The 27591-nt window shown below is 34.2% G+C and overlaps 1 protein-coding gene across 2 annotated transcripts in view; it reads right to left on the minus strand.

Moving 5' to 3' along the window:
- Nup62cl (nucleoporin 62 C-terminal like) overlaps positions 1–27591 on the minus strand; it is an 89139-nt gene that overhangs the window by 55477 nt on the left and 6071 nt on the right. The window contains exons 2-3 of one of the 2 annotated variants that reach the window (XM_010611809.3): positions 4436–4549; positions 2916–3014 (exon numbers count right to left, since the gene is read on the minus strand). In XM_010611809.3, coding sequence (XP_010610111.1) covers positions 2916–3014; positions 4436–4493 — 157 coding nt within the window. In that variant the 5' untranslated portion in view covers positions 4494–4549. The remainder of the gene's footprint in view (positions 1–2915; positions 3015–4435; positions 4550–27591) is intronic. The other variant, XM_010611801.3, reaches the window with a different exon arrangement.

Consider the following 27591-nt stretch of genomic DNA (forward strand, 5'->3'; position numbering starts at 1 on the left):
GAGAGAGAGAGAGAGAGAGAGAGAAATAGACAAAGGAAAAATAACCAAATTAAATTTGTGCTATATTTGATCTAGGCAGACCCTGAACTGAAACAATTCTTGAGTTCCAATTTCCCTGAAGTAAAAGTGACAGAGCAATATCTGTATTTGATTTTTATAAGACTCAGTTTCCCTTTTAGCACAAGGATCCTTGCAGTAATTCTCCATTCTTTGTGTTAGTCCTTTTGAGAGTGAAATAAGCACCATGGAGGAAGACAGTATCCCTGGGATCATGAACAATTAGGACACTGAAGAGATTACAGATTGGATTTAGGGTAGTATTCTTTTATAGCCAGATGTCATTTTCTTCATCTGAGAACAAAAATTTATCTGAAAGGAAATCCTACTTCAAAAATGTTGAAAATTAATTATCCTATCAATAAAGTCACTTATTGACTAATTCACTCAAAGAAGTAACTACTACATTCAAGAAAGAAATAATTTTTTAAGTAACAGCAACTGCGGTATGAATGAATACTGCAGTCAAGAAATGAAGAAAAATTTTACAAGGACCCTTCTTGCAAAAGAGCATATCTTCATCTAAAGACTATTTTCTAAAAAATTACTTTGTATTTTTTGACATGGACAGATATACAAAGATGTACATTTAAGAGGAAATAGCAAATTCTAGGATTGAGTGAAACAGTGTAATACCATTTTTGAAACACAGGAAAATTTAATGTATGTTTTATATACTATAAAAAAGCTAGAAAAATAAACACAAAACTGTTCTCTCTAGAGGAAGTGATACATGTATGTGTAGTTTCTATAATAAAAAAGCATCTAACACACCACCACTAAAGAAACAGTAGAATAAAGAAAACAAAACACCTCCAAAGATACTGAAAGATACCTTTGGGAAATTAATACCTGTCAGCCTAAACATAAAGGAATATTGAATTTTGGAATCTTGGGTCTTATACAAAATGGTATGACTATTTTAACCTTTTTTATGTAGTATTTTTGTCCTTTATGTTTTATCCTAGTTTCAAAGGTGTAAATTAGTTCTGGCGTATTCAAATAACAACAATATTTTAATTAAAGCCAAAAGAAGCAATGGATTTGAGAGTGCAGGTTCTATCACAGTGTGATTTTGCAAGATACAACTTTAGTTTAAACCATTTAATACAGTTAATTCTATACTATCTGTGTAGTGAAAAGGAAGCACAATTCTATAAATAATATAAAATAACTGAATCCAAATGAATTTCATTCTGACAGTCTTAATCATTATATAAAGTGGTGAAAACATCCTTTAAATGATCTTGTGGTACAATTTTCTAATCCTGTTCCTAATTAACAACTGTATGTTTTACGCTGGGATTGGGCAATGTCACTTTCACAGATTCATAGGAAAAATGGAATTCATAAAAAGCAAGCTTCTTTTCCAAATTTGAAGATTGTACCTAGGCCAGATAGTAATTTCAAAGACCTGTAAATTTTCAGATATAATTGCAAGACTGCTTTGTGAGGTGAAGTATCCGAACAAGTAAATAAATTTGGGGGATGGAAAAATGAGTAGTAAAAAAAAATTCTGGATTGAGAGTGTCAGGTTGAGGCATTGTCTGATGGGGAGGCAGGTAAGTACATAAGGTAATGGTAGATGGAATGGTGCTAAGGGACCGCTAGAGTCAAGGGTACCAGTTTACAAGAAGGAATTTGAGCTTTAGTTACATAAACAATAGGTTATGATGCATGTCAATTTCCATTTCAATGACACAATTCATGGATGAAACAACCAGTTTTTTTTTCTTCAAGATTTTGCGTGTCAAAGTATGAGTTACATATTTTGCAAATATGGTAATTTGGAAAGTTCTCACAACAAATCACATACAATTCTCAATGGTTGCCGGTTAGGCTACTATGTGGTAGAAACTCAGTAAGTCTTGATCATGTGAAAGAAGATATAAAGAGACATTCTACAACTCCATTTAGGAATAACTATTTTAAGCTTAAAAGGGGTTGACTTTTATGCCAGTTTTGAAGAAAAATTTATTTTAGCCGTAAATAAATTAAAAAAAATAAACATGACTTTCCTACTTACATGGTCAGTTTAAATAGCAAACTAATCCCACTCACCTAGCTCACAATAGCTTCAGACAACAAATAACACAGTTTTCTTTCAACTTCAACCTAACTAGATCCTCATAGGCAGAAACAAACTTAGGATGGTTTGGAATCAACGTTAGGAGAGGGTCACTTTTACTAAAGATCAAAAATTAAATTTTAGAGAATAAAAATCTCTATTAATCCCAAGATATTAAACACTATGAGTAATAACAAAAGTTCTTAAGTGTTAAAATTGACAAGAATTTAATAACAGTTTTGACTGTGGTCACCTTAAAGAAGAATATCATTTAAAAATTTTTTTCAATGCTTGTATCAAACTCAGAGCCTAGTGCATACTAGGCAAGCGCTCTACCACTGAGCTATAGTCCCAGTCCTAATTATAATTTTGAAATATGATATTTATATTTGTATGATATTCAATAAATGTATACAGTTTGCAGTGTTCAAGGAAGGATATCAATTGTATTACTTTTTTGTTCATTGACAGATGAATAGTCAAAAAAGCACTGTTGGACTGGGGATTTACCTCAGCGTTGCCGCCACCTGCCTCACATGTGCAATGTCCTGAGTTCAATCCCCAGTACCAAATAAATAAATAAATAAATAGTACTGTCATTGATATCAGCTGCCTCATTCTAACCTTTGGTAGTCTTCTATATTGGTATACTATTTGGAGATTATGATAAGACAATCACAACACACTTTGACAGTACTAGAAGCTATAGAGATACTACATGTTTACTGTTTGTTATGTAGGGCATTTCAAATGAGTGCCCCAACACATCCCAATATTTCCAAAAACTTACTAGATGTTGTAGAAGCTGCTCCACCAACTCTAGAGAATTTTAATCCACATTCCAAGATTATACCACCAAGTGTACTAGCAGAAATTGTCGGAGCACCAACTACAGAGACAAGACAGTATTAACTATTACTCTTTTAAATTAAAAAAATTAGTAATTCATAAAAAAATCATGAAATTCTAGAAAAAGCAGATCTATAGATAAGTGATGATCTACAAGGATCTTATCAAAATGAAGGAAAGGTCTTAAAACTAGATAATAGTAACAGGTACACATTGGGTACACTGACTTGAACATTTAAAATAAGTTGATTTTATGATATACAAGTTATAATTCATTAAAGTTTACTGAAATGTACTGTGATCCAAGTATCTTTTCATTTTGTGGGGAAGGACATCAGAGGCAGGAAGGGGGGAAAACCTGTGAATAATCAGAGGGCAAATTTTTAAACAGAATTACATGTAATTCAATGATTTAACTCCAAATCTCAGCAGGGTCATATTCATCAAATCACACTTATTAAACTCATTATGGTTGAGAAGGATGTTTCTTACATATTTCAAAAGGATTCCAGAATCACAATCATGTCTCAAAATTGAAGTAATCATAGAAAATGAAACTCATGTAATAACCAACACTTCTAATATCTGCCTATGCCAACTGCACAAGGGAATGAGTATTATATGCCACTAGTCACACTAACCTCAGCGTCAGAATACCCTAGCAAGTTTATTTCCCAGAAATACAAAAATTTTGTTATCACAGGACTTAGGGAGAACCACATTACAGCTAGGATTATAATACAGTAAAGGTTAGCAATGAGCATCAAGGCACTGTGAAAATACCTCAAAGGTACAGTCAGTTTATAAGCATCTGTAATAAAGAATTACCTAAGATATAGACAAAATGCAATATTTTAACATGTCATTAGTCTCCTAAGGGAAGATATGGTAATGTAGAAATTGAAATCACAAGATAATTAATGTCCCACCTCTCAGTTCAAAACATCTAGGTATTCTTCTTCAGAGTGGAGGTCCTGAGACATCACATGGGTTTCAATTAGAATTCCAAAAATATAGCTGGTCCTTCACTATGTTTCATTTTTGAGAGGTAAAATGTAAAGACCATAGACCTGGCCTATATAGAAGAATATACTATCTCAAGTCTCCGGCATTTATTTGCCTCTTTATCTTCTTCACATGGATAATAAGACTTTGTCCCTTGAGATACACTTTCCAAAACTCTGACTTCCTATTTTTAATAGCTTAAAGAAGTTGTTTCAAAACATCACAGACTTAATTAATTAGATGTTTACATTTATCATTTTAAGCTACAAGAACCATGTTAATAAAAAAAAACTTTACAGCTGAAACTATGACAATTAAGCTCTAAGCAAAGCTACTATTGAGAGCAACAGTTAGTTCAAACATAATGATAATTTATGAGACGCAGGAGATCCACAGATCTATAGCTTACACTGGCAAATTAAAATAACATTGTTTTCTGGAATCAGTATAACTTACATAAAAGCTCCGTAGCAGCTGTAGAGGTAGAAACACCTGATATTGAAGTAAACAGCATGGTGCTCGAACTAGTAGTGGTAGTGACCACAGTAGATGCTGGAGCCAAACCTAAAACTCACAGTAGCAAACAGAAAGATATGTCATTAAAGTAATTTTTAAAAAGTAAAACAATATTATAACAAGGTTCACACAGGGAGAAATAAAAACAAGGCATGAAAAAGCAAGTACTGTACCTTGAAAGCTAATAAACAAATAATGGTAAAAGTATCAAATGATTGATTTAAAAAATAATTCATCCACATGGCTTAGGCCAGGCTTTTTCTACCTTCATAAAATTTTACTTCACTAAAAACGTCAGTGTAGGAAAAGGAATCCACTCCCATAACTGTGGCATAAAAAATTCCATGGAACTGTTTCTTAGTGAAACATCCATAACTAGCAGAGTATTTTTTAGTTGGAAACTGCTGGAAATTGTCCTAAGGGCATAGAGCAAATGAAATATTTATTCAGGAAAACCTGCTAAAACTCAGTAATGTAACAGTGAGAGTCTATGGCATATGAACTACAATCTACTTCTTCCTACTCCCCATTCCTTTGCTCACCTTGATGCAAATTACATTCCAGGTTAGAATAGCCAAGAAGACTAGATTCCCTCTGCCTCCACCTCTCCCTCAAGGAATATAGTGTCTCAGTGGGAAGCGCAAGCAACCAGAATTCCTCATCAGCTCCAATACAGATTAGAAGGGATACTCATCGCATCCAACACCAATTTTGATGAGTACAGCTACGAGTCCAGAGGCTTGCTTCCTCTAGCCAGCCCCATTCATAGGACAGAGGTTTTACCTCAGGCAAAAAGGGCTGAGAATGCTGATTACCTTACCCCAGCTCACTTGCAGTACTAAGTTCCACATTTGACAAGGTAAGCAAAAAGGCCAGTGGCTATTTTCACTGCCCAAATAGAAAAGTACTCACTTCAAGACTTTCCCCAAGTTAAAGGCTGTCCATAAGAGAGCTTCCAATCAATTCCCAAAAGAAATGACTTTATTTGAAACAATAGAAAGGGGTTCAAGTTGCAAGTTTCCACATTTAAAAAAATGAAGATTTGGTGATAAGCGATTCACGGTGACAGGGAGCTTCGTGTGAGCAAGAGTTTAAACCGTAAATTTGCTAAGATAGTCAGAGAAAAAGAAAGCTGAAAGGAGTTGTCCTGAGTCAGAACAAGTAAGTACTGCTATGTGCTACAACATGGATGAATCTTGGAAATAATTTGCTAAGTGAAAGAAACCAGACACAAAGGGCCACATATCACAGGATTCTCTTTATATGAAATATCCAGAATAAGCAAATCCATACACAGAAAGTATACCAGTGGCTGCTAGGGCCTTGAAGACAGGGCTAATGGGGAGTGACTGCAAATGGGTACAGGGTTTCTTTTTGAAGCAATGAAAATGCTCTCAAATTACAAAGTGGTAATAGATGCACACTCTGTAATTATTAAAAACCATCAAATTGTACACGTTCAAAGGGTGAATTTTAAGATGTGAATTATACCTTAATTATGCTGTTATTAAAAAAAAAACATTATCATCTCAAGAGAAGGAGAAAAAGCACATGACAAAAATCCAACATCTTTTCATGATAAAGACACTCAACAAACTAGGAAGAAAGAGGAACTTCTTCAACATTATAGAAGGCATTAAAAATCCACAGTAACATCATTCTTAATGGTAAAAAGCTGAATATTTTCCCATTACCTTCAAGAGCAAAACAAGGATGTCTACTCTTACCACTTTAATACTACATTGGAAATTTTGGCCAGGAAAATTAGGTGGAAAAAAACAAAATAAAAGGAATCCATACAGAAAGAGAAGAAGTAAAACTATGTCTACTCACAGACAACATTATCATTAATATAAACTAGAAATTCATACAAAATTTATTAGAAAAATAAGCAAGTTCAACAAAGTTGCAAAATGAAAGATATAAAATAATACATTGTCTATATTATAGCAATGGCTAATCAAAACATGAAAATAAGACTAGAACTTCATTTATGATTGCCCAAGAGAATAACATCAAAAAACTAACAAGAGACTTGCAAGACTTGAACACCAAAAATATAAAACACAATTGAAAGAAATTAAAGGTGTCTATATAAATGGAAAACTTTCATGTTTATGTATCAAAAGACTTTTTATATTGTTATGGTACGGTATTCAGATATAGTTCTCAAAGATGACTAGATTGTAATGCCCAGGACCTGTGAACATATGATCTTACTTTACAAAAAGGACTTTATATAGGGCCAGGGATTTGGCTCAGTGGTTCCGGTGCCTGCTTTACCAGCGCAAGGACCAGAGTTCAATCCCCAGTACTAAAAAAAAAAAAAAAAAGGACTTTACAGACAGGTTTAAAGTTAAGTATTTTGAGATCATCCAGGATTATCCATGTGAGAAAAATCTAATGCCATAAATCTCTTAAAGAAGAGAACCTTCCCAGGTGGTGGTTAGAGGGAGATGTGACTATAAAAGAATGTTCAGAAAGATTCAAAATTGTTGACAAAAACAGCCAGTGAGCACTTGAAAACATGCTCAAGGCTATTAGTCATCAAAGAACTGCAAACCAAGGCCATAATGGAAAACCACTTCAGATGAGTAAAATAAAAACCAGATAATATCAAGTGTAAGAAAATGTGGAAAAATTAGAAATCTCATATACTGCTGATGGGAGTGTAAAATAGTGTAGCTTCTTTGGAAAACTGGCATTTTCTCAAAAGGTTAAATGTAGTTATTATATGATCCAGCAATATATGCACAAGAGAAATGAAACATTCACATAAAAATTTGTACATGAAAATTCATGGCAGTATTGGACAACAACCCAAATGTCCATTAATTGATGAATGGATGAAAAAACTGTAATATATCCATATAATAGAATTTTTATTTGCCTTAAAAAGAAAAAGAAATACTGATATATGCTACAATGTGGATAAGTATTGAAAACATGCCAGGTGAAAGAAGCTGGTCACAAATGATTTGATTAATATGAACTGTCCGTAATAAAGAAACCTCAGAGACAGGAAGTCAATTAATGGTTGCCAGCGATTGGGAGAAGAGAGGAATGTGAAGTCACTATTTGTTTTCATTTTATTGAGTTTATTGGTAAATTTTAGGTATGCAGTACAGTTACATTCATCGTTGGGATCCTGTACCTTTACATGACAGGTCTTGGTTCTCATTTTTCCCCCTTGTCCCTGCCCTCCCTTCACCCCCTCCTCCCCTCCCCATTTACAAACACTTTATTTCCATTTTTTCATTTTCTCTTATTTTTTTCTTTTCCCTTATTACCTTTCCCCTATCCTTCCCACTTTCCCTACACCTTTAGCCCTTTTCTCCCTATTTCACATTGTTAATTATCTCATTAGGATCTTGTGTACCATTACAGTTTTTCGCACCAGAGAAACTATTCAGTATTTACACATGTGTGACTTATTTATTTCACTTAGGAGTACAACCTCAAAATGTATCCATTTTCCTATGTGAAGTCACTATTAATGGGTATAAAGCTTCTTTTGGGGATCATGAAAATATTCTAACATTGTCTACAGTGATGGTTACATAACTTTGAAACTAATAAAAAGTGAAAAATTGAGCCAGGCACAATGGTGCAATATTGTAATCTTAGCACTCTTGAGGCTAAGGCAAGAAAAAAGAATTTGAGGCTGTCTCCTTCTACATAATGAATTGAAAGCCAGCCCATATCGTATCATGATACCTTGTCTGAAAAGAAATGAATTTTATACTTGTCTTTTCAGTACTTAGGCTTGAATCTCAGTCCTTTATAATTTTTTGTTTTTGAGACAGGGTCTTACTGAATGGCCTCAGCCTCTCGGAGTCCTAGCTGCCATACTCAACTTAAATTTTATACTTTAAATGGCTGTGGTATATTAATTATATCATAACAAAAATATGAGAAAATAATAAATAGAAGTCTAGAATAAATTTTCAGAATACATATTACCTGCCTCTTGCTTTAAAATCTAACAACAAAACTATAAAAGAAATGAAGCTGGAGAAATTAATTTGCATAGACACAGATAAGATTAATGAGTTACTTGAAAATACAGTTAAAATCTTTTAATACTTACCATAGATCACTGTACACGGCAAATGAGAGTAAGTATTCAAAACATATTTCTCCTGAATTAAATCAACTTTTTCTAGGCTTTAACACATAAGTGCAGATATCCTATCTCCCCTTCAAAAGGAAAAAGTACTTAGTAAGTAACTGCACGAAAATCTCTTGTTGCCCATACCCAACTGTAGAATAATTCGTGGCAACATATAAAACTGCGACCCAAAACAACAGGTCTATTAGGAGAGAAGGGGGCAGGGAAGAGATGCTGAGAAGAAACTGGGAATGCTACCATGTACTACCACCAATTACTTAAATGTGTACAATGGAATATCCTAGTTTCATTTAGGAGACGTACCACATGTATACTTTAAAAAATAACCAATTATAGCAAAGGCATTTATATTTACAATTCATTGCCTAGTGGAAGGTTGTATTTTAAAGGAGTTTAATGGGTACTTTAATTTCTTCATAAACTACCCATTTGCCCATTTTTTAACTGGAAAATACTGTCCCCTTATTACTGATTTTTAATAAAAGTATATATCAAGACTATTTACTGGTTCTTGCTCTGTAAAAACTCCCCTACCCTAGTTCATCACTGGTTTTTTTCACTTTGTTTTTACTTTGTATGTAGTTAAATCTTTCCATCCTTTTTAAATTTGATGCTCTATGTCTGCATATCACATTTTAAAAGACTCTTGCTCTTAAATATATGAAAAAGTGTTCAATCTCATCTTTAAAAAATTTTATCAGTACATTTCTGTAATATGTAATAATTGTATTGCTACAGGTACATAACACATCTTAATTCTTTCTGCATCTCCTTCCCCTCCCTACTCTTCCCCTCCTTCCATCCCTTGGTTCCCTTACCTTTTGCAAGAGATCAATCTTATTTTTAAGAGAACACTGAAAATTGCAAATACACCAAAATCAATTTCATCTAACATATGACAAGAAGTCTTTGCTCATCAGTTGGAGACTGGATAAAGAAGATGTGGTTTTTCAATAAAATGGAATACTACTCAGCCATAAAGAATGAGAAATTAGATCCATTCATAGGAAAATGGATACATATTGAGGATATACTCCTAAGTGAAATAAATAAGTCACACATGTGTAAATACCGAATAGTTTCTCTGGTGTGAAAAACTATAATAGTACATAAGATCCTAACGATATAATTGACAATGCGAAATAGAAAGAAAAGGGCTAAAGGTGTAGGGAAAGTGGGAAGGGTAGGGGAAAGGTAATAAGGGAAAAGAAAAAAATATGAGAAAATGAAAAATGGAAATAAAGTGTAAATGGGGAGGGGAGGAGGGGGTGAAGGGAGGGCAGGGACAAGGGGAAAAAATGAGAACCAAGACCTGTGATGCAGAGGTACAAGATCCCAACAATGAATGCAACTGTACTGTATACCTAAAATGTACCAATAAACTCAATGAGAGAAAAAAAAACTGTTTAATTCAGGTCTTTCTGTAGTCTTTTTTTTTTTGAGACAGGGTCTCATGAACCTTGAACTCACTATGTACCCCACGCTGGCCTCTAACTCATGGCCATCAGCTTCAGCCTCCCAAGCACTGGCCTGTGCCACCAAACCCACCTTCTAAAATAGTTTTAAAACCTTTGATTGAGAATAAAAACCAGTGAATTGAAAATAAAACTACATGTCTTATGTTTTAAGCCCATGTGTTCAGTTAGAAAATGTTTGGTTTAAAAAAATAACTCTGATAAGGACCCTTTAGAAGTAGACAGATAGGAAAATTTGGGTTTTCTTTTAAGCTCTAAAGTTATCTTTTTTCTTTATAGAATCAAATCTGACTGTTATCTTTACTTGAGTTTATGCCTGCTCAATACCCCTAACATATTGCTTTGGAATATTTAAATGGAAACATTCTAATGAGTCTAGATAGAATTGAATTTTCTTAGAAAATAAACTATAGGCATTTATAAAATGAGAGAAATATATGTAGTAAGTATTTGTATATGTAGTTTAATACTATTTACTTGTTGGTTAAATAGTAAACAAGTGTCTTGCTGATGAAGAGGAAATTATTTTGCTACATTATGACACTCAAAATATAAAAGGACTACTTTTATTCCAAAATAACCTTTCAATAATGTTTTGTGATAAAGGTGGGATGGGTAGGGGAAGGGTAATAAGGGAAAAGAAAAAAATGTGAGATAATGAAAAGATGAAAATAAAGTGTTTGTAGATGGGGAGGGGATGAGGGGGTGAAGGGAGGGCAGAGGTAAGGCGAAAAAATGAGAATCAAGACTTGTCATGTAGTGGTACAAGATCCCAACAATGAATGTAACTGTACTGTATCCCTAAAATGTACTAATAAACTCAATTAAAGCTGAAAAAATGTCTTCCATAATATGACATCATAATTAAACTTGAAGTTTTATTTATTGCTAATTTTGTCATTTAAAAAAAGAAGTTAATTTTTCTGAAAACACTAAACGAGTATGCTTGCAAAGTGATAGGCAAAATTATATCTGTTACTTCACTGTATTAGCAAAAGAGGAAACAACTCAAATGCCCAATCACTAATGTACTGTACAAATTATAGAACATTTAGACCACAGAATGCTATGATGTCATAAAAAGATATTGAGAAAGCTCTCTATATACTGATCAATGTGACAAAACTGCAAATACTTTAAATAAACATAGTAAAATATATAGTATACGGCTGGGGAATTAGCTCAGTGGTTCCACTGCCTGCCTCGCAAGCGCAAAGACCCAAGTTCAATACCAGGTATCAAAAAATAAAATATATAGTATAAATTTTAAAAATCAGGTACAGAATAGTGTATAAGGTACACATTTATTTAAAAATAGTAGATGGCTAAAAATGCATATTTTCAATTTTCTAACAAATCCACAAAGAAACTCTGGAAGGATGTGTACAATTACAGTTGTTAGCTCAGTGTGGGAAGGGAGTAGGAGTAATACAGGTAGGGGGCAGTATACCTATTTATAATATTTATAATTTTATTCTGGAGCCATTTGACTACATTACTTAAAAATTACATATAAATGCTGGGAGGCTAAGACAGTAAGATCACAAGTTTAAGTCCAGCCTAGAGAACTTAGCAACTTATTCAGACGTTGTTCAAAATAAAAAAATAAAAATTTTAAAGGCTAGGGATGGTAGTTCAATGTGAAGATCCTGAATTCAATTCTTGGTACCACAGAAATATGTAAGTACATAAAAGATATATGCATATATATATTGTTCCTCTCTCCAATCCAAGAAATATTTACTGATGCCTTCAAAATATTTAGTTCTGTTTTTATACCTTTAATTCGTGTGAGGCATTTTGATTAATATTTTAAGGAAATATAACTCTCTTTAACCCTTCCTTGAAATAGCCAGCTAAGGTAATTCATTTATTCACTATTCCATTCTTACCCCATCACAGATTCGAAATGTTATCATTATAAACATAGGATTATTATTTCTGTATTTTAAAATATTGTACTAATTTTTGTTTCTATCATTGCTCTTTAACAGAGCTTAAATAATTGTAGTTCTAGAATTCATTTATTGTATACACATTATATATTTTCAACATACAGGAAGAGAATAAATTTATACATTTTCATATATTTTCCTGCAAGTACTTTATCATTACTTTCCTTAAAAACAACAGAGATGGTACTCTCATATATTTACTCCCCCATTTGAACTTTTGAATCTTGTTAAGCTCTTCTTTCTTTCCTTCCCTTCAAATAATGTAAATGGGGAGGAGAGGAGGGGGTGAAGGGAGGGCAGAGACAAGTGGAAAAATGAGAACCAAGGCCTGTCATGTAAAGGTGCAAGATCCCAATAATGAATGTAACTGTACTGTATACCTTAAATGTACCAATAAACTCAATAAAAAAGAAAACATTATGGTGTAACCTCATCTGGCTTATTTACCAGATCTGGCACTGTGTGACTTCTGGCTCTTCCCCACAATTGCAAGGATGATGAAAGGCAAACACTGTGAATTAATTCAGGATACTGAAGTGCAACTAAGAACATTCATGAAAGAGAACTTCCAGAACTGCTTCAGAAAGTGGCAAGAATGATGGAATAAGTGTGTTTGAAGCAAGGGGGAGTATTCTGATGGGTATTAATGGAAAATATATTTTCTGTAATAACTTTAAAAAAAAATGTAAACATTCACCATATTTTTGACCACAGCATATATCTCTCATTATCAGCATGCAGTGGCATTTCAAACAGTGGAAGTAATAAAATACTACTCTCTGAGGGGAAAAAACCCCAAATAGTCCCATTATGGTTTTTACAAGAATTGCCTTAAATGCATAGGTTAATGTGGAGATAAAAGACTTTTTTATCTCCAAGTCTGTGCCTTCAGCGGGTCTCTTCTTTGTTTACAGGTTTTATTATGTTTCTAAGTAAAATTTTGTAATTTTATTCATTTAAGTGATGCACATTTAAAAAGATTATTCCTAGGAATTTTATACTTTTGGTTGATATTGTTAATAGAACTTTCTTCATTATATTTCTTAAAAACTACTATTTCTTAAAAATAGAGAAGGTGATTATTGTCATTTATTTTGTAACTGGCTGTATTTCTGAAACCTCTTTAATAGCTCTAATTACATTTGTACTTGATTTATGACCATATTTTAAAATGTTCATCATTTGTCTCACGTACTGGAATAATTTCAGGACCTAACCTTAAATCACATACACAGAAGTAACTAAGGAAGCAAATACTACTTAGTATGATTTGCTTTCATGTTAAATGGATCTCACCCCAAAATAGGAAAGGCCTTGGACATCAAATCTCATTTTCCTCATCATAGGACTAGACTAAGATTTCTCAGCATGGCATTACTGACATTTTGGGCTAGATAATGTTGTATAGGGACTGTACTGTGTACTGAGGGATGTTCAGCAGGATCCCTGGACTCTACCCACTAACACCTCTCCATTCTTGTCCAAAAATGTCTCCAGACACAGCCGCATATTCCCAGGAAGAAAGGATGGAGGCAAAATCACCACCAGTTGAAAATTATTAGAATAGAGGAAGAATTTGATATCATCACTACCTCTGCTTAGTGATATTAGGTGATATAAACACAAACTTTCTTTTGTGTTTAAGAATATAGAAATGCGTGAACTCCATCCAAAGTCTGCAGTGTCCAGAAAGTGGCTATTGATTTCTCTCAGTTTGGGCTGGTTTGTTATTTCCTGACTGCCTGACTCATCTTTTAAGTGGAACTGAGGCTAACTGTTGGGGTTTGAACCTAATTTGATGATTTAAGAGTTTTAGAGACAAGATCCAACCAACATGGCTGACTAGAGAAGGAGTCATATCACAGATATTCATAAATTCACTGAAAATACAAGTATGCTGAAATGGTGGGGATACTTACACCTTGAGACAGAAAATTAATTTGAAACACCATACCAATAGACCAAACCACAGGGAAGTAGAGCCATCACAGCTGGTCCGCACAGCCCCTGCTCCCGCTCCTCTAGAGGGCAGCCATCACGAAAGTTTCCCATACAATTTGAGGGACTGAACTAGTAGTGCTGCAGAGGTTAGACTCCTGGGACAGACTCTGCATATATCGACAACCTTCTCCCCACAACTATCCCTCGAAGGCTGGGGAATGTTGCATATCTGTGGCATCCATTCCAGTGCTCAACTCTGGCAAGGGAAGCCCTCCCCGCCCCAGGCAGGGAGAAGATAAACAGGATGTATGACAACCACTGAGTCCACAGGCAAGGACCCACCACTAATCACACATTCCTAGAGATGAGAAGGAGTGATACTGATCAGTTAGTCCACAGTGAGCTCTTCTCCACCATTCCCACAAAGATCAGAAAAGTCTGAGATAGCATGAAATCTTGAACAGCGATTATCTCACACTGCAGGGCTGGGGAGTAAAAGAGTCTTTAAACCAAGCCTGGGAACCATGTCAAATTCTGCTTGCTACCTGGAAAGGGGAATTCCGGAGAAAGGGTCATTTGGGGACTTGAGTGCAAAGGAAAAGACAGGTCAAGCTGGGGCAGAGAACTGCTGGTGACAAAAAAGGGAAAAAATTGGAGGTTTGTCCAGCACAAAGGTAGCATAGGACATGGGCAGAAGGTGAAGGAGTACTCACTGTCACTATTTCGTATCCTCCTCCTCTCAAATGAATTGAGATGGTAAGGCAGAGACTAAAGAATTGAAGTTAACCATGCTCGAAGCACAGACTGAATTAAGAAGTTGGGATCGAGGAAACTGAAACCCCTCACCATGGACAGAGGGGAAAGTGGTGTACCTCCATGAAACAGACCACAAGTAAGGCAAGAAGGAAGTTTTGTGGACAGTCAAGCTTTATGGCATAGTGGTGATGTGGGAACTGCATGTACATTCTTTTGCTGACCTGCATTCCAGGCAGATTTGCATGTGTGTGTGTTGTGCATATGTTTTCTTTTCTTTTCTTTTTGTTTTGATGTAGGTGTTGTTTATATTCTCTCTCTCTTCTCATCTTTTCCCTATTCCTTTTTTTTTCTTTTCTTAAAAATTGAGTTTATTGGTACATTTTAGGGATACAGTACAGTTACATTCATCGTTGGGATCTTGTACCTTTACATGACAGGTCTTGGTTCTCATTTTTTTCCCCTTGTCCCTGCCCTCTCCCTTATTACCTTTCCCCTACCCTTCCCACTTTCCTTACACCTTTAGCCCCTTTCTTTCTATTCCTTTTTTCCAATACTAGTTTCTGCAGCAATACTATTTTCTAATTCTGTACATGCTTATCTCACTTTTAAAATTCTTTTTTTCAAGGTTTTTGTTCCATATATTCTGTTCTCTACCAGTCTTTCCTATCCTCTCTGGTATGAGACTTCTGTCCTCTCATTCTATTGTCTTTGCTCTTCTTTATTTTACCTAGCCCCTTGTCTTCCCCAGCCTCTTCTTCACCTTACAGGTGCCAAAATATACCAATAGATTCTGACAACCTTGCAGTTTTCTTCACGCCCAAATTACACCTAGTTCCTCCTACATCCCATCCTCATTCCCACAAGTATCTTCCTAAAAACCTCAACACTAATCCTTTAATATAAAAGAACTCCAAAAGAGTCTGACCCCCATCTAATTTTTTGCCTATTATTTTTCCTACGTACTATCCTTCTACTGACTTACACCCCACTTTCACCCATCCCTCTATTTCTTCCCTTCCTTTCTCCTTCCACGTTGCAGACTGGCTTCTAATATCAATATAACTTATAAACAGCACTAATAAAGGATGAATGAGTATATGTAAGGTTTAACATGTATAAATGATACACGAGCAGATCTGATGATGCTGTATAACCAGGATAATTCTCTCTTCACAACAGGGTGATCAGGTCCAAACCATAATGAAATAGCTGAATATGTAAAAACTATCTGCAGACAAGTAAAGTTACAAACACATCACCAGAAGACAGATTATACCTTCATAAGAACTACAGTCTCTCCTCACACTATTTGACCTCAACCCTCAGCACCAGACGCACGCGCACACACACACACACACACACACACACACACACAATCGGTAACAAAAGATGTCTTAGTTACTTTTCTCATTGCTGAGACAAAATTACCTGATACCCATAAATAAAGAGGAAAGGTTTATTTGCCTCACAGTTTGTAGAGGCTTCATTTCATAGTTGGCTGGATCTACGGCAGAGAGGCATGGCAGAGGGGCATCATAGAGAAGAAAGAATTCATGGCAGACAGCAGCCAGCAAGCAGCAAACAAGTGACAAACAATGACCCTCTGTCTGTCCCTTATATTTTATCCAGGCTATCCACCATTAGGGAGAGTAGTACTCTCACCCAAGGTGAGACACCCTAATCCTACCCAGAACTATGCCAAAATCATCAGTGTATTAATTTAGTAATCACACACCCTTGATCCCAACATCACACACTCCTGATCCAGCCACCTCCAAAAAGCCCGACTGATGACTGCATGAGGCTTTAGGGGGACATCTAGACCCAAACCATTTAGAAAGCCCCCAAGGTCTCCCAACTCTCCCAAGGCAGAACCAGGGAGCAGCAGTGAAGAGGAATGCAATACCAGGCAGTGAAGCTTTACAAACTGATTAAGAAGAGGTAAAGAAACTTGCTGAGTTCAAAGATGACATGACTCAAATTTCATGTAAATATCATACAAACTAATATGGATAAGGGAGAAACAAATGCAAAAATGAAAGAACTGAGCAAAATGGTTCAAAACATGAAAGAAAAATTTATTGAAGATACAGGCTCCACAAAAACATGTCAGAAAAAAGTGCCAGAAATAAAAAGTATATGCATAATTAATACACTGAAGAAATCACCAATGTGAAAAAAGGGTTTCTGAAATCAAGGACAAAATGTAAATTACAATGAGTTATTTGGAGAGGTTTTACATATGAAAAGAGAACAAGAAACAAGTCATCCTCAAGCTAGTAGACGATGATAAGACCAACCTAAGGCTAATTGGAGTTAGAAATTAGAAGACAGCACAAATGAAATTTTTAGAAAATCTATTTACACAAATCATAATAGAAAACTTTCCAAGTGTGAGGAAGTTAGGCTTACAGAACACCAACTAACTACCATGAAAAAAGAAGCTTTCTATTACACATCTTAGTCAAAATACCAGGTGTCCAACAAAAACACAGAATCTTAAAAGCTGTCAGAGAAAAGCAAAACATCATGGAAAAAAGTAAACCAATTAGGATTACAGAAGACATCTCAATTCAAGCTTCAAAGGCTAAAAAAGCCTGGAGTGAATTATTTCAAGACTTAAAAGTAAACAACTTCCAACTTGTATTAATATACCCTGCAACAATCTCTTTCAAAATAGATGGAGAAATAAAGAACAACTTCAGAACACGAACACGAACACAAAACCAGCACTGCAAAAAATACTCAAGAATATCCTAGACAAAACCAACAAAGCCAAAAATTCATATGCAATGAATACATCAAGGAAGGAAAACAGATGAACAAAAACAGAAAAATAAAGGAGTCATCAACAAAAAAAGAACACAGTGCCAGAAATAAATCAGTACCCTTCAGTAACTCAACTTTGATGGTCTCAACTTCCCAGTAAAAGAGACAGATTTGTCGAATGGGTCAAAAAGAAGAATCCAATAGTCTGTTGCATTCAAAAAACTCATCTAATCCAAAAAGATATTCATAGGTTAAAAATCAAAAGAAGAAATATTAACAGCCAATAAATAAATGAAAAAATGATCAACTTCCTTGGCTATTAGAAAAGTGCAAATTAAAACAACACTGAGATTTTATCTTACTCCAGAAAGACTGGCCATCATCAGGAAATTAAGAAATAACAAATGCTGGCATATCTGTGGGTGAAAAAGCCATATAAACGAGTAGAACCATTATCGAAATCCGTATGGAGATTTCTCAAAAAGTTAAAAGTAGAAATTCCATTTGACCCAGCTATTCCCTTTCTAGGTAGATTTGTTTTGTTTTGTTTTTTTTTTGCTTTTTGAGACAGGATCTTGCTATATAGTTGAGACTGACCTGGAACTCACTAAGTAGCCCAGGCTAGTCTCGAACTCAAAGTGATCCTCCTGCCTCAGCCTCAGCCTCAGCCTCCAGAGTGCTGGGATAACAGGCATGCGCCACCATGCCTGGCTCTAGGTAGCTTCTTGAAAGAGTTGAAAACATCATATTACATTGATATATGCATAACATCGTATACACCAGTACAAATCATAATAGCTAAATCTTGGAAGCAGCCAATGTGTCTATCAATAGACAAATGTATAAAGAGAATATGATATCTATACATAATGAAATACTACTTGGATCTAAAGAATGATAAATTGGATAAATTTGTAGGAAGGTGGATGCTTCTTTTTGTTTTTTGGATTTGTTTTTGTTTTTGTTTTTTGTTTTGTACTGGAGATTGAACTCTGGTCCTTGTGCTTGCAAGGCAGGTGGTGGAACCACTGAGCTAAATCTCTGGCCCTGTTACTCCTTTTTGAAGTGGGAATGTCTACCCAATGCCTGACCCAGCATTATATTTTGGAAGCACACAATTTGATTTCATAGGTTCAATGCTGGAGAAGAATTTGTCTTTGGATAAATTGTAAAATCCCCGGCTTAATTTTTTTTTTTAATGCTTCTTGAGAATATAATATTAAGGGAAATAAATCAGACACAAAAAGCCTAAATACCATATGACTATAATAAGACACCCCAAAAATCCAACTAGTATGTATGATACCACAGAAAACACAGAGACAGGATTTTTATCTCTGGTGCCAGACAATGAACCCCATCCTTATATTGTCAGCAGAGTTCATGCAGGGGGACAGGAGTTCCCCCAACACATAGCAGAAACTAAGATTTCAAATATCCACTGTAACCAAGTGGAGAAACTGAAGTTCTCCTCCCACCTTGAGGGATCAAGAAGCATCCTTCTCCTGCCTGTAATTTCAAATAAAGCTGGCCAAAGTAAAAGTTTTAAATCACATCTAGACTATCAGACCATAACATGAAAATGTCACTGAAAAGTTTCAATCAGTAATAATAACTTATCCTACCAAGAACTGGGAAGATCACAAAATGAAAGAAAATATTATAAATAGATGCCAACATCAAGATGACAGATTTTAAAGCATTAATGATGAAAAATACATCAAAAAGCAATTGCAAATCCATTGAAACAAATGAAATAAAATCAGCCTTAGCAGCGAAGGAGTGAGGTAGATGAAAAGAAGCCCAGTAAAGAAATAGAAGTTATAAAGAAAACAAAATGTAAATTTTGGAATTGAAAAATACAATAACAGAAATACAAAATCTCAGAAGGACCTACCAGCATACTATATGGAGTAGAGACAAGAATCACCAAGTCAGATTATAAATAACAGAAATCATCTAAACAGAGAAAAACACACTGAAAAAAAATTAACAAAGCATCAGGTCCTGTGGAAATAAAACAAAAGATCTAATATTCTTGTCATCACAATAAGAGAAAGGAGCTAAAACAAAACCCTGAAAGAAATAATAGCTGAAAACTTATTTAACAAGGGCACAAACAGACTACAGAATCAGAGAAAAAAGATAAATTTATACAAAGGCATATAATGATTAAACTGAAAAATAAATATATTTGAAAACAGCAAGAGAAATATGGCATCTAACCACTATAGAAAAATTATTTGAATGACAATAGATTTCTCTTGAGAAATTGTGGAAGCAATAGGAAGTAGTCCGATACTTTTCAAGTATGAAAACTAAAAACTTGTCAATTTATAACTAATGAAAACATGTTCCAGTGATGAAGAGGAAATCAGGACACTGAAAGATGAAGAGAACTGCAGAGCATTTTGTTTGTTGTCAACAACCATCTTAATGAGCAGCTAAAGAAAGTTCTCTAAAGAAAAAGAATATGATAAAAATAATGAATAAGGAACAATCTTGAAACCTAAGGAAGGAAGAAACAAGAAATAAAACAGCAAATGCTATCAGTAAATACAGCAGGCTTTCTTTCTTACCTTAAATGCTCTTAATTATGGTTGATGTTGAAGCAAAAAATTATTACCCTATCTGATGTGGTTCTAAATCTGTATAGAGGGAATGTTTGAGACTATTACACCATAAATTGGGAAAGGTTAAAGGACGCACATGAAGAAAATGTTTCTATACTTCATTCAAATTGGTAAAATGACAACACTAATAGACTGTATGTATACATTATACCTGGAGGAACTACTAAAAAGGCTGTACAATGAGATACTTTCAAAAGCACTATAGATAAATCAAAATAGAATGTTAACAAATGTTTAGGTAACCAACAGGAAGTCAGGAAACGGAAAACAGGGAAATGAAAAAACAACAACTGAGATAAAGAGATGACAGACTTAGGACAGCAATAATTATAAGTGGCCTATATATACTAATAAAACAAAAGATTTGCAGAGGGAATAAAAAAGCATGCTTACCTATATGTTATCTGCAAGAAAATCATTTTGAAAATAAGCAGACTTAAAATTAAAAAATTAAAAAAGCTACCATGCAAAGTTATATTACGTGAGTATATTATTATCAGATAAAGTAGACTCTGGTGCAGCAAAGAAAATTATCACAAACATAGGATCATACTACATAATGATAAAAAGACCCATCCTCTGTCTTAGTTACCGTATGGGTAACAAATATATAACAAATAACAAAGCTCAAAGATATATCAAACAAAAGTTGATAAAACTGAAAGGAGAAATAAATTCACTATTACACAGAATAAACACCTCCCTCTTGAAAATTTATAGAGTGAATCAGAAAATAAGCAAGAATACGAAAGAACTCAAAAACACCATTAACTACCATGATCTAATTGGCATTCACCAAAAAAAGCAAAGTATACATTATTTTCAATTATCTATGTAACAAATACAGTAGCAAGATTAATAATAATAGGTCATAAAAATTTCAATAAATTTAAAATGATTTAAGAATTAAAATATTGGATGTGTTCTTCAATTGCTGTCAAATCAAGCTAGAGATCAGCAACAGAAAGTTAACAGGATAATCTCCAAACATTTGGAAACTAAATACACTTCTAAAATGGATCAACACAGAAAGCCCAAAGGAAATGAAAAATACACTGAGCTGAATGGAAATTAAAATATCAACATTTGTGCAATACAGTTAAAGCAGTAGTGATAGAAACTTTATAGCATAAAAAAGATCTTAAAATAAAAATGTAGGCATTTATTAGAAAAGAGGTTTAATTAATAATTTAAGCTCTTAAGGACCTAGAAAAGGAATGGCAAAACAATTCCAAAACATTCAGAAGAAAAAAATTCAAAAGCAGAAATCAATGAAACTGGAAAGAAAAACAATAGAAAAATACATGATACAGTTGATTTTTACAAGATCAATAAGATAAAATTTAACATTAGAAAAAATCTCATTTGAACAGCACAGAAATAAAATATGGATATGTAAAATCGTATTGTCCGTTGGCATTACTCAAACCTCTATGCAAAAGGACTCATATAATATATTGTTATTTTGAATGCTTTCTTGACTAAAAAAAAAGAACAGACAAGAAATAAGCGCTGGAAAAGATATCATTATCATTGGCTATGATTAGCTACCAAGGAAATTGTAGATTAAAACTACAAAATAATATAATTATATACAAGAAGCTAACATTTAAAAAATAGTGATAACACCAAATGATAGTGAGGATCCCAAGAAACTGGATCACACAAATATTGCCAGGAAGAAATGGTATAGCCACCCTCAAAAAGAATTTGACAGCTTCTTATAAAACTGAATATGCAACTACCATACGACCCAGTGATTGCATTCCTGGGTATTTATCACAGAGAAATGAAGACACGTTAAAAAATCTATAAAACAAGCTGGGTGTGGTGGCTCACACCTGTAAACCCAGCACTCGGGAGGCAGAGGCAGGAGAATTGCCGAGTTCAAGGCCAGCCTGGGCTACTTAATTTGTTCAGGGCCAGCCTGAATTACAAAGTGAGACCCCATCTCAAAAGAAAAAAAAATTTATAAAACAAAATTAAAAAGCCTATACAAAAATATTTACAGCAGATTTACTTTTAATAGCCAAAATGTAGGAGCAATACAAATACTTATCTGAAGGTGCTATGTTTGAATGTCTTCCCCAGAGGTAACCTGTGAGAAAATTAATCCCCAGTGAAGTCACATTAAGAGGTGGGACCAAAAGTTATGATTTGGTCATGAAGACTGCTCTCATGAATAGATTCATGTCAGTTTTGTGGTGTTGAGTTCATTAGAAAAGGAGGATGCAAGATGCTACCACTGAAAAAAACTGAGTAAAAGGTGTATGGGATCTTTGTGTTATTGCATACAACTGCAAGAGAATCTACAATTATGTTTAAATAAATTATAAAATTTAGATTAAGATTTTTAGAATAACAAAATATTTTAAGTATCTATAAAAATCTAAGAAAAACAATGCTTATACAAATATCAAAGGGTTAAGATACTGCAATCACATAGCAATAGGTAAAAGATAAGCACTATACTAGAAAACTGAGCAAAGGACACAAAGAAGAGCTTCATTTTCTCTTCTTTCTCTCTCCTCTCACTCTCTCACACACACATAAGTATAATTAATCAATAAATAACTTGAAAAAAAGTCAGTCTTACTGCTAATCAAATAATAGATGATGACAAATATTTTCACTGTAAATCACTAAAGATTAAAGAACAAATAAAATGGATAACATCTAACAAGTCGACACTGTAGAAAAATATAAATTTTCATAGAAACAATAATATCTAACATATATTGAGTGCCTATTACACACCAGAAAGGGTTCTAAACATTTTATCTATATCAAATTAAACACTGAGAGGTTACAGTAACTTGCTCAAGGTCATAGAACCACTAAATAGCAGAGCCAACACTTAAATATTTATTTCCTAGTTGTTTTCTAATATCAGACACAATTATTTTTAACACCAAAAATTCACCTTGGCACAATTAAAATGATGCCCCTAAGGTAGCAACCAAATACTTCGATTTCCTAATTTCAGTGTTCTACTTCTCTCTTATGCCCTACAACACCACACCAACCAATACAAATTGATATGAGCACTACTAACAATCAATTATTTCTGTACTACCTATAGTTTAAAAAGCATTTTTCCTTGTTAGTTATTCCCCAAAGTTCTGAAAACATAAATTAATAAAATGCACTCTAAAGTAAAATGCATTAACATCTCAGCATAATTGCCAAGTTCTAAAATATCTGAGGCATCTATAATAAAAACAAGATTACATGCCTTATAAGCCAGAGCACTCTTTATTAACTGTATTTTGGTTTAGCGAGGTAATGAACATGTTCTCATTAATGCTTAATACAGGCTAAATGCATTTTATTTAATCCTAATTATTTAGAAAATGGCAATCCACATATGGCATGTAAGAGGTCACTATAGTCAAACTATTTTTCAACCATGTCTTCTAATTGTGTTATAAAAATCTTTAAAATTTTATCGTACTCTAAAGATATTTATTCTTGTACTTTTTTATTTTCTGATAAAATTTCACTTCAGAAATCAAAAGGGGGAAAACCCAGCAGATTGTGAAACAAAAATCCACATTAAATACAAGTATTAAACAATTGAAAATATGATCCAATATTACTCCATTATTATTATATATCAATTTGTCTAGGTTATTGGCTCTCAGAAAACATAACTTTTTCTAAAACAAACACTGCTGGATTCTAAACCGTTTAAAACTACAAACCAAAAGATGCTGTCACTTGATGTGATGAAGCACTTCTGATTACAGCATTAGTAAGGGCGCTAGTTCCAAGCCCAGAAGTCATTATAAACGCTGAAGGTTACTTAGAAACAGTGTTTTCCAAATTTAATTTTAATGCATTTGTTCTAAATAGAAAAATGGAAAACAATGTAACAGTTCCTTGATATATGAAATGGTAGCTAGATTATATAGCTCCTGTCAAACTTAGCTTTAAATATGAGCAAGTTACAAGATTTTGTTCTATAGGTTATTTCATCTCAATATAGATAGATAAGCAGACATTAACATAGGAATACTTGTGCAGAGCTCCCCGTTTGCTCATCCACAGATAAAGGTATAATGTAATTCACTTTCAAGGGAAAATGTTTTAAAATATTCTGATAGTGAAAGAGTAGTTCAAAATTTTTGTTTTCAAAAATGTTAGATAATGAAAAGATGGAAATAAAGTGTTTGTAGATGGGAAGGGGAGGAAGGGGTGAAAGGAGGGCAGGGACAAAGGGAAAAAATGAGAACCAAGGCATGTCATGTAGAGGTACAAATTCCCAACAATGAATGTAACTGTACTGTATCCTTAAAATGTACCAATAAACTCAATTAAAGCTGAAAAAAAATTTTGTTTTCAATAGAGACAACAAAACTTAGATTCCCTCTTTCTTCCAGTCTGGAAAGCTTTATTAAATAACATAAGTTTTTCTTTTAGTCACAGAGACACAAAGTCAAACAAGAAGCATCTCTTTAATAAAATTTCTTGTAATTTTTAATGTATTTCATGATCCATGAAAAGTGCTTCAATATTTAAGTTACTCCTCTTAAGAAAGATTGTTTAGCACTCAATTACAAGTCATTAGATAGCTACAGTAGGATATGGAACAATTCCAGAGGATATTTCAGCTATCCTGAGGCCAGTGGGTGCTACCAAAGGACATGGATCTAACTGGCTTTACCTAGGAGGGATTAAAAGAGGGTCTCCGTTCAAATTCTGAGATTGAAGAGAGAAAACTCTATCCTCAAGTCATTACAGAGATCAATAGATGTCTCTAGAGAGAGATACTTAACAAACAAGATGATATATACCTAAAGTCCAGTGAGTACCTTCTATGTCTCATATGAAACCAAGGGAGACCACATCAGAATTCAAGTGCCTTGTATCTCAAATCTGAGCTGGCTTCAATTTATAAAACTATCTTGGGAATTAGTTGCATAATTTCAAGTAGTTGGCCTGGAAATGCCATATTATTTCTTTACCTTGTCCATGCTCTAGATTTAAAGTTTGTCTTTGGGAGATAATTCCTTTTGTAGCCACTAAAAGAATCAGAAATCGTTTTGCTATTACCCTAAGGAAAATTTCATTCCTACTGGGACGGGAGTTGAAGCAAATGATATTCCAAAGCTGAATCCTGTAGTCTATACAACTGGAGCTGGATTACATGACTACAGACTGTTGGACTATGAAGATGTATTTGCAACTGGTTGGGATGGAGTTCCCAAATTATACCCAGCCACACCAGATATAAAGAAGGTGACACTATAAAGTGGTGGTGGCTGTCTTTGTAGAACCAAATGTAAACTCAGCGGCAAGGGTACCGGTTCCTCCAAAATTAAACCACTCATGACTTCAAACCCTAGAAGGAAATAAAAAGGGAATAGGAAAAAAAAAAGCAGCCATCTCAACAAGACTTCTATATGAATATGGTGGAAGGAAGCCACATCAGAATCACTCCCCCATACTCCAAACTCCTAGAAATACTACTTAATATTATTTTAAAAAAATGTCTTTTTAGAAATAGAAAGCAAAGTTTTTTCAAAAGAACGACAATTATCCAAGTGTTAAGCAGAGAGGGAATTCTTATTTAGGAGCAGAAGCTAAAGCTAAGTAGCCTAAAACTTGAATGAGATATGTGCTCAGTGGCTTGAAGGATAATGCTGGGCTGAGTATGATTTGAGGCCACAGGGTAAGGTCACAGGCTCTTCAATTGGCAAGGACTTAGTGAAACTTTAATCTGGGAAATATCTACAGAAGGACAGAAAAGACTAGGGCGACATGTGGGAACTCCAAACTGGCAGAGAAGATAAGCACAGATGGCCTGAATTCAATCTACTTTTGTGGTACGGACATGTTAAGTTAAGATGGGAACATAAAAACCGGTTAAGAGTTGAAACTTTCCTTCATAGTCCAGGCAGATTGCTCATGATATCACTCAAGAGGGATATCTCTTCTTCATAGGTCATACATGATTAAAAAAAAAATCCAGAAGGTCAACTCGTAGACAAGAATTACAAAACAGCTGAATAAGTCATCTTCAGACATAAAAAACAAGAGAATACTCTTCAAAGGAATTAAAGATAATGAACAATCTGAATGTCCCATTAAACTATATGTTTGATATGTTCAAAGGGCTCAAGAAAGAAATAACACACATAAAACAGAGGCAAATGAGAAAATGAACCAAGAAGAAATCAAGAAATGGATGGCAGTATAGAAATAAAAAAGCTTGAGATAGCTTTACATAACAGAAAAAAAAACAAGTCCAATCTGACAGCTTTGTAATGAGTTTATTTGTATTGTAACTGATACAAGTGGACTTTCTGTTCCATTTTTGTGCTTTTTATTTGCCATGCTCTATCCATCTTTTTATCTTTCTTTAGCATATTTTGATTCATGGAATTTTCTTTATTCTCTTAAATTTTCCCAGGTTTGGAGGTTATATATTCTATTTACTTGTATATGCTATTTACTGTCTAGCTGTCCAACGTAAATGAACTTACTCAATTAAATTAAATGGCCAGAGACGAAGAAAACAATTCAATGCTTAGCAGGCTGTTCTTTTAAATGCATGAGTACCCCAGTTCCCTCACTACTATAATTCTGGCAGTTCCACTAGGTGAGTAACAAAAATCTTTTTTAAAAAAAAGTTCACTTGGGACTGGGGATGTGTCTCAGAGCCAGAAAGCCTGGTTACATTGCACAAGATTCTGGGTTAAATCCCCAGCACTGAAGAAAAAAATTTACTACGGACTTTCCACACACATTACCTTATCTAATTTAATATAATATAAAGTGTTATAGGAAAGCTTTCCAAAATATAACGCTGGGTTTATCCTCCCTATCAAAAAAGGATCAGCAAATCAAGACTAATTATGGTGCACTTGCAGGTGGCCCAGAGAGTGAAAATAAACTGGATCTCAAATAACAGTTCCAAAAAATATACTATACATCTATCTCATCTATCAGCATACCAATTATTTGCATGTGTACTACCAATTGTCATTTATTGATCCTGGGAGTGTCCTGGGCAGCAGCAACCCTGATCTAGTAGGTCATTTCAGGACATACCATTTTACTACTCAAGTCCGTAAATTTCTTATGCAATTCAAAGAAGAAAAGATAGTTACTACATCTGAAATCTCTTATTTTAATGGCCCAATAACAAATCAGAAAGATATTTTGACCCCCATTCTATAACGAGGAAATTGAGGCCCTTGAGACACTAAACTTTCCTAAGGTCAAGCTACTAGTAAGTGAAAGGATTGGACACTGTGGTCTTATTTCAATATTATCTTAAGCAACACTTTATCTACTGTGTTTCAAGAGGCAGAAACAAGGTGAGTTCAAGCCTAGGTAGCTATTATAAGCCATTTTAGCCTAAATGTGTAGGGATTTTTGTCTCACAAAGTATAAATGATATTTGGGGTCATTTATACCATTTACTTAC

This window comes from Fukomys damarensis, unplaced genomic scaffold (genome assembly GCF_012274545.1).
Source record: "Fukomys damarensis isolate Sample0158 unplaced genomic scaffold, DMR_v1.0_HiC HiC_scaffold_39, whole genome shotgun sequence".
Classification (NCBI taxonomy): Eukaryota; Metazoa; Chordata; class Mammalia; order Rodentia; family Bathyergidae; genus Fukomys; species Fukomys damarensis.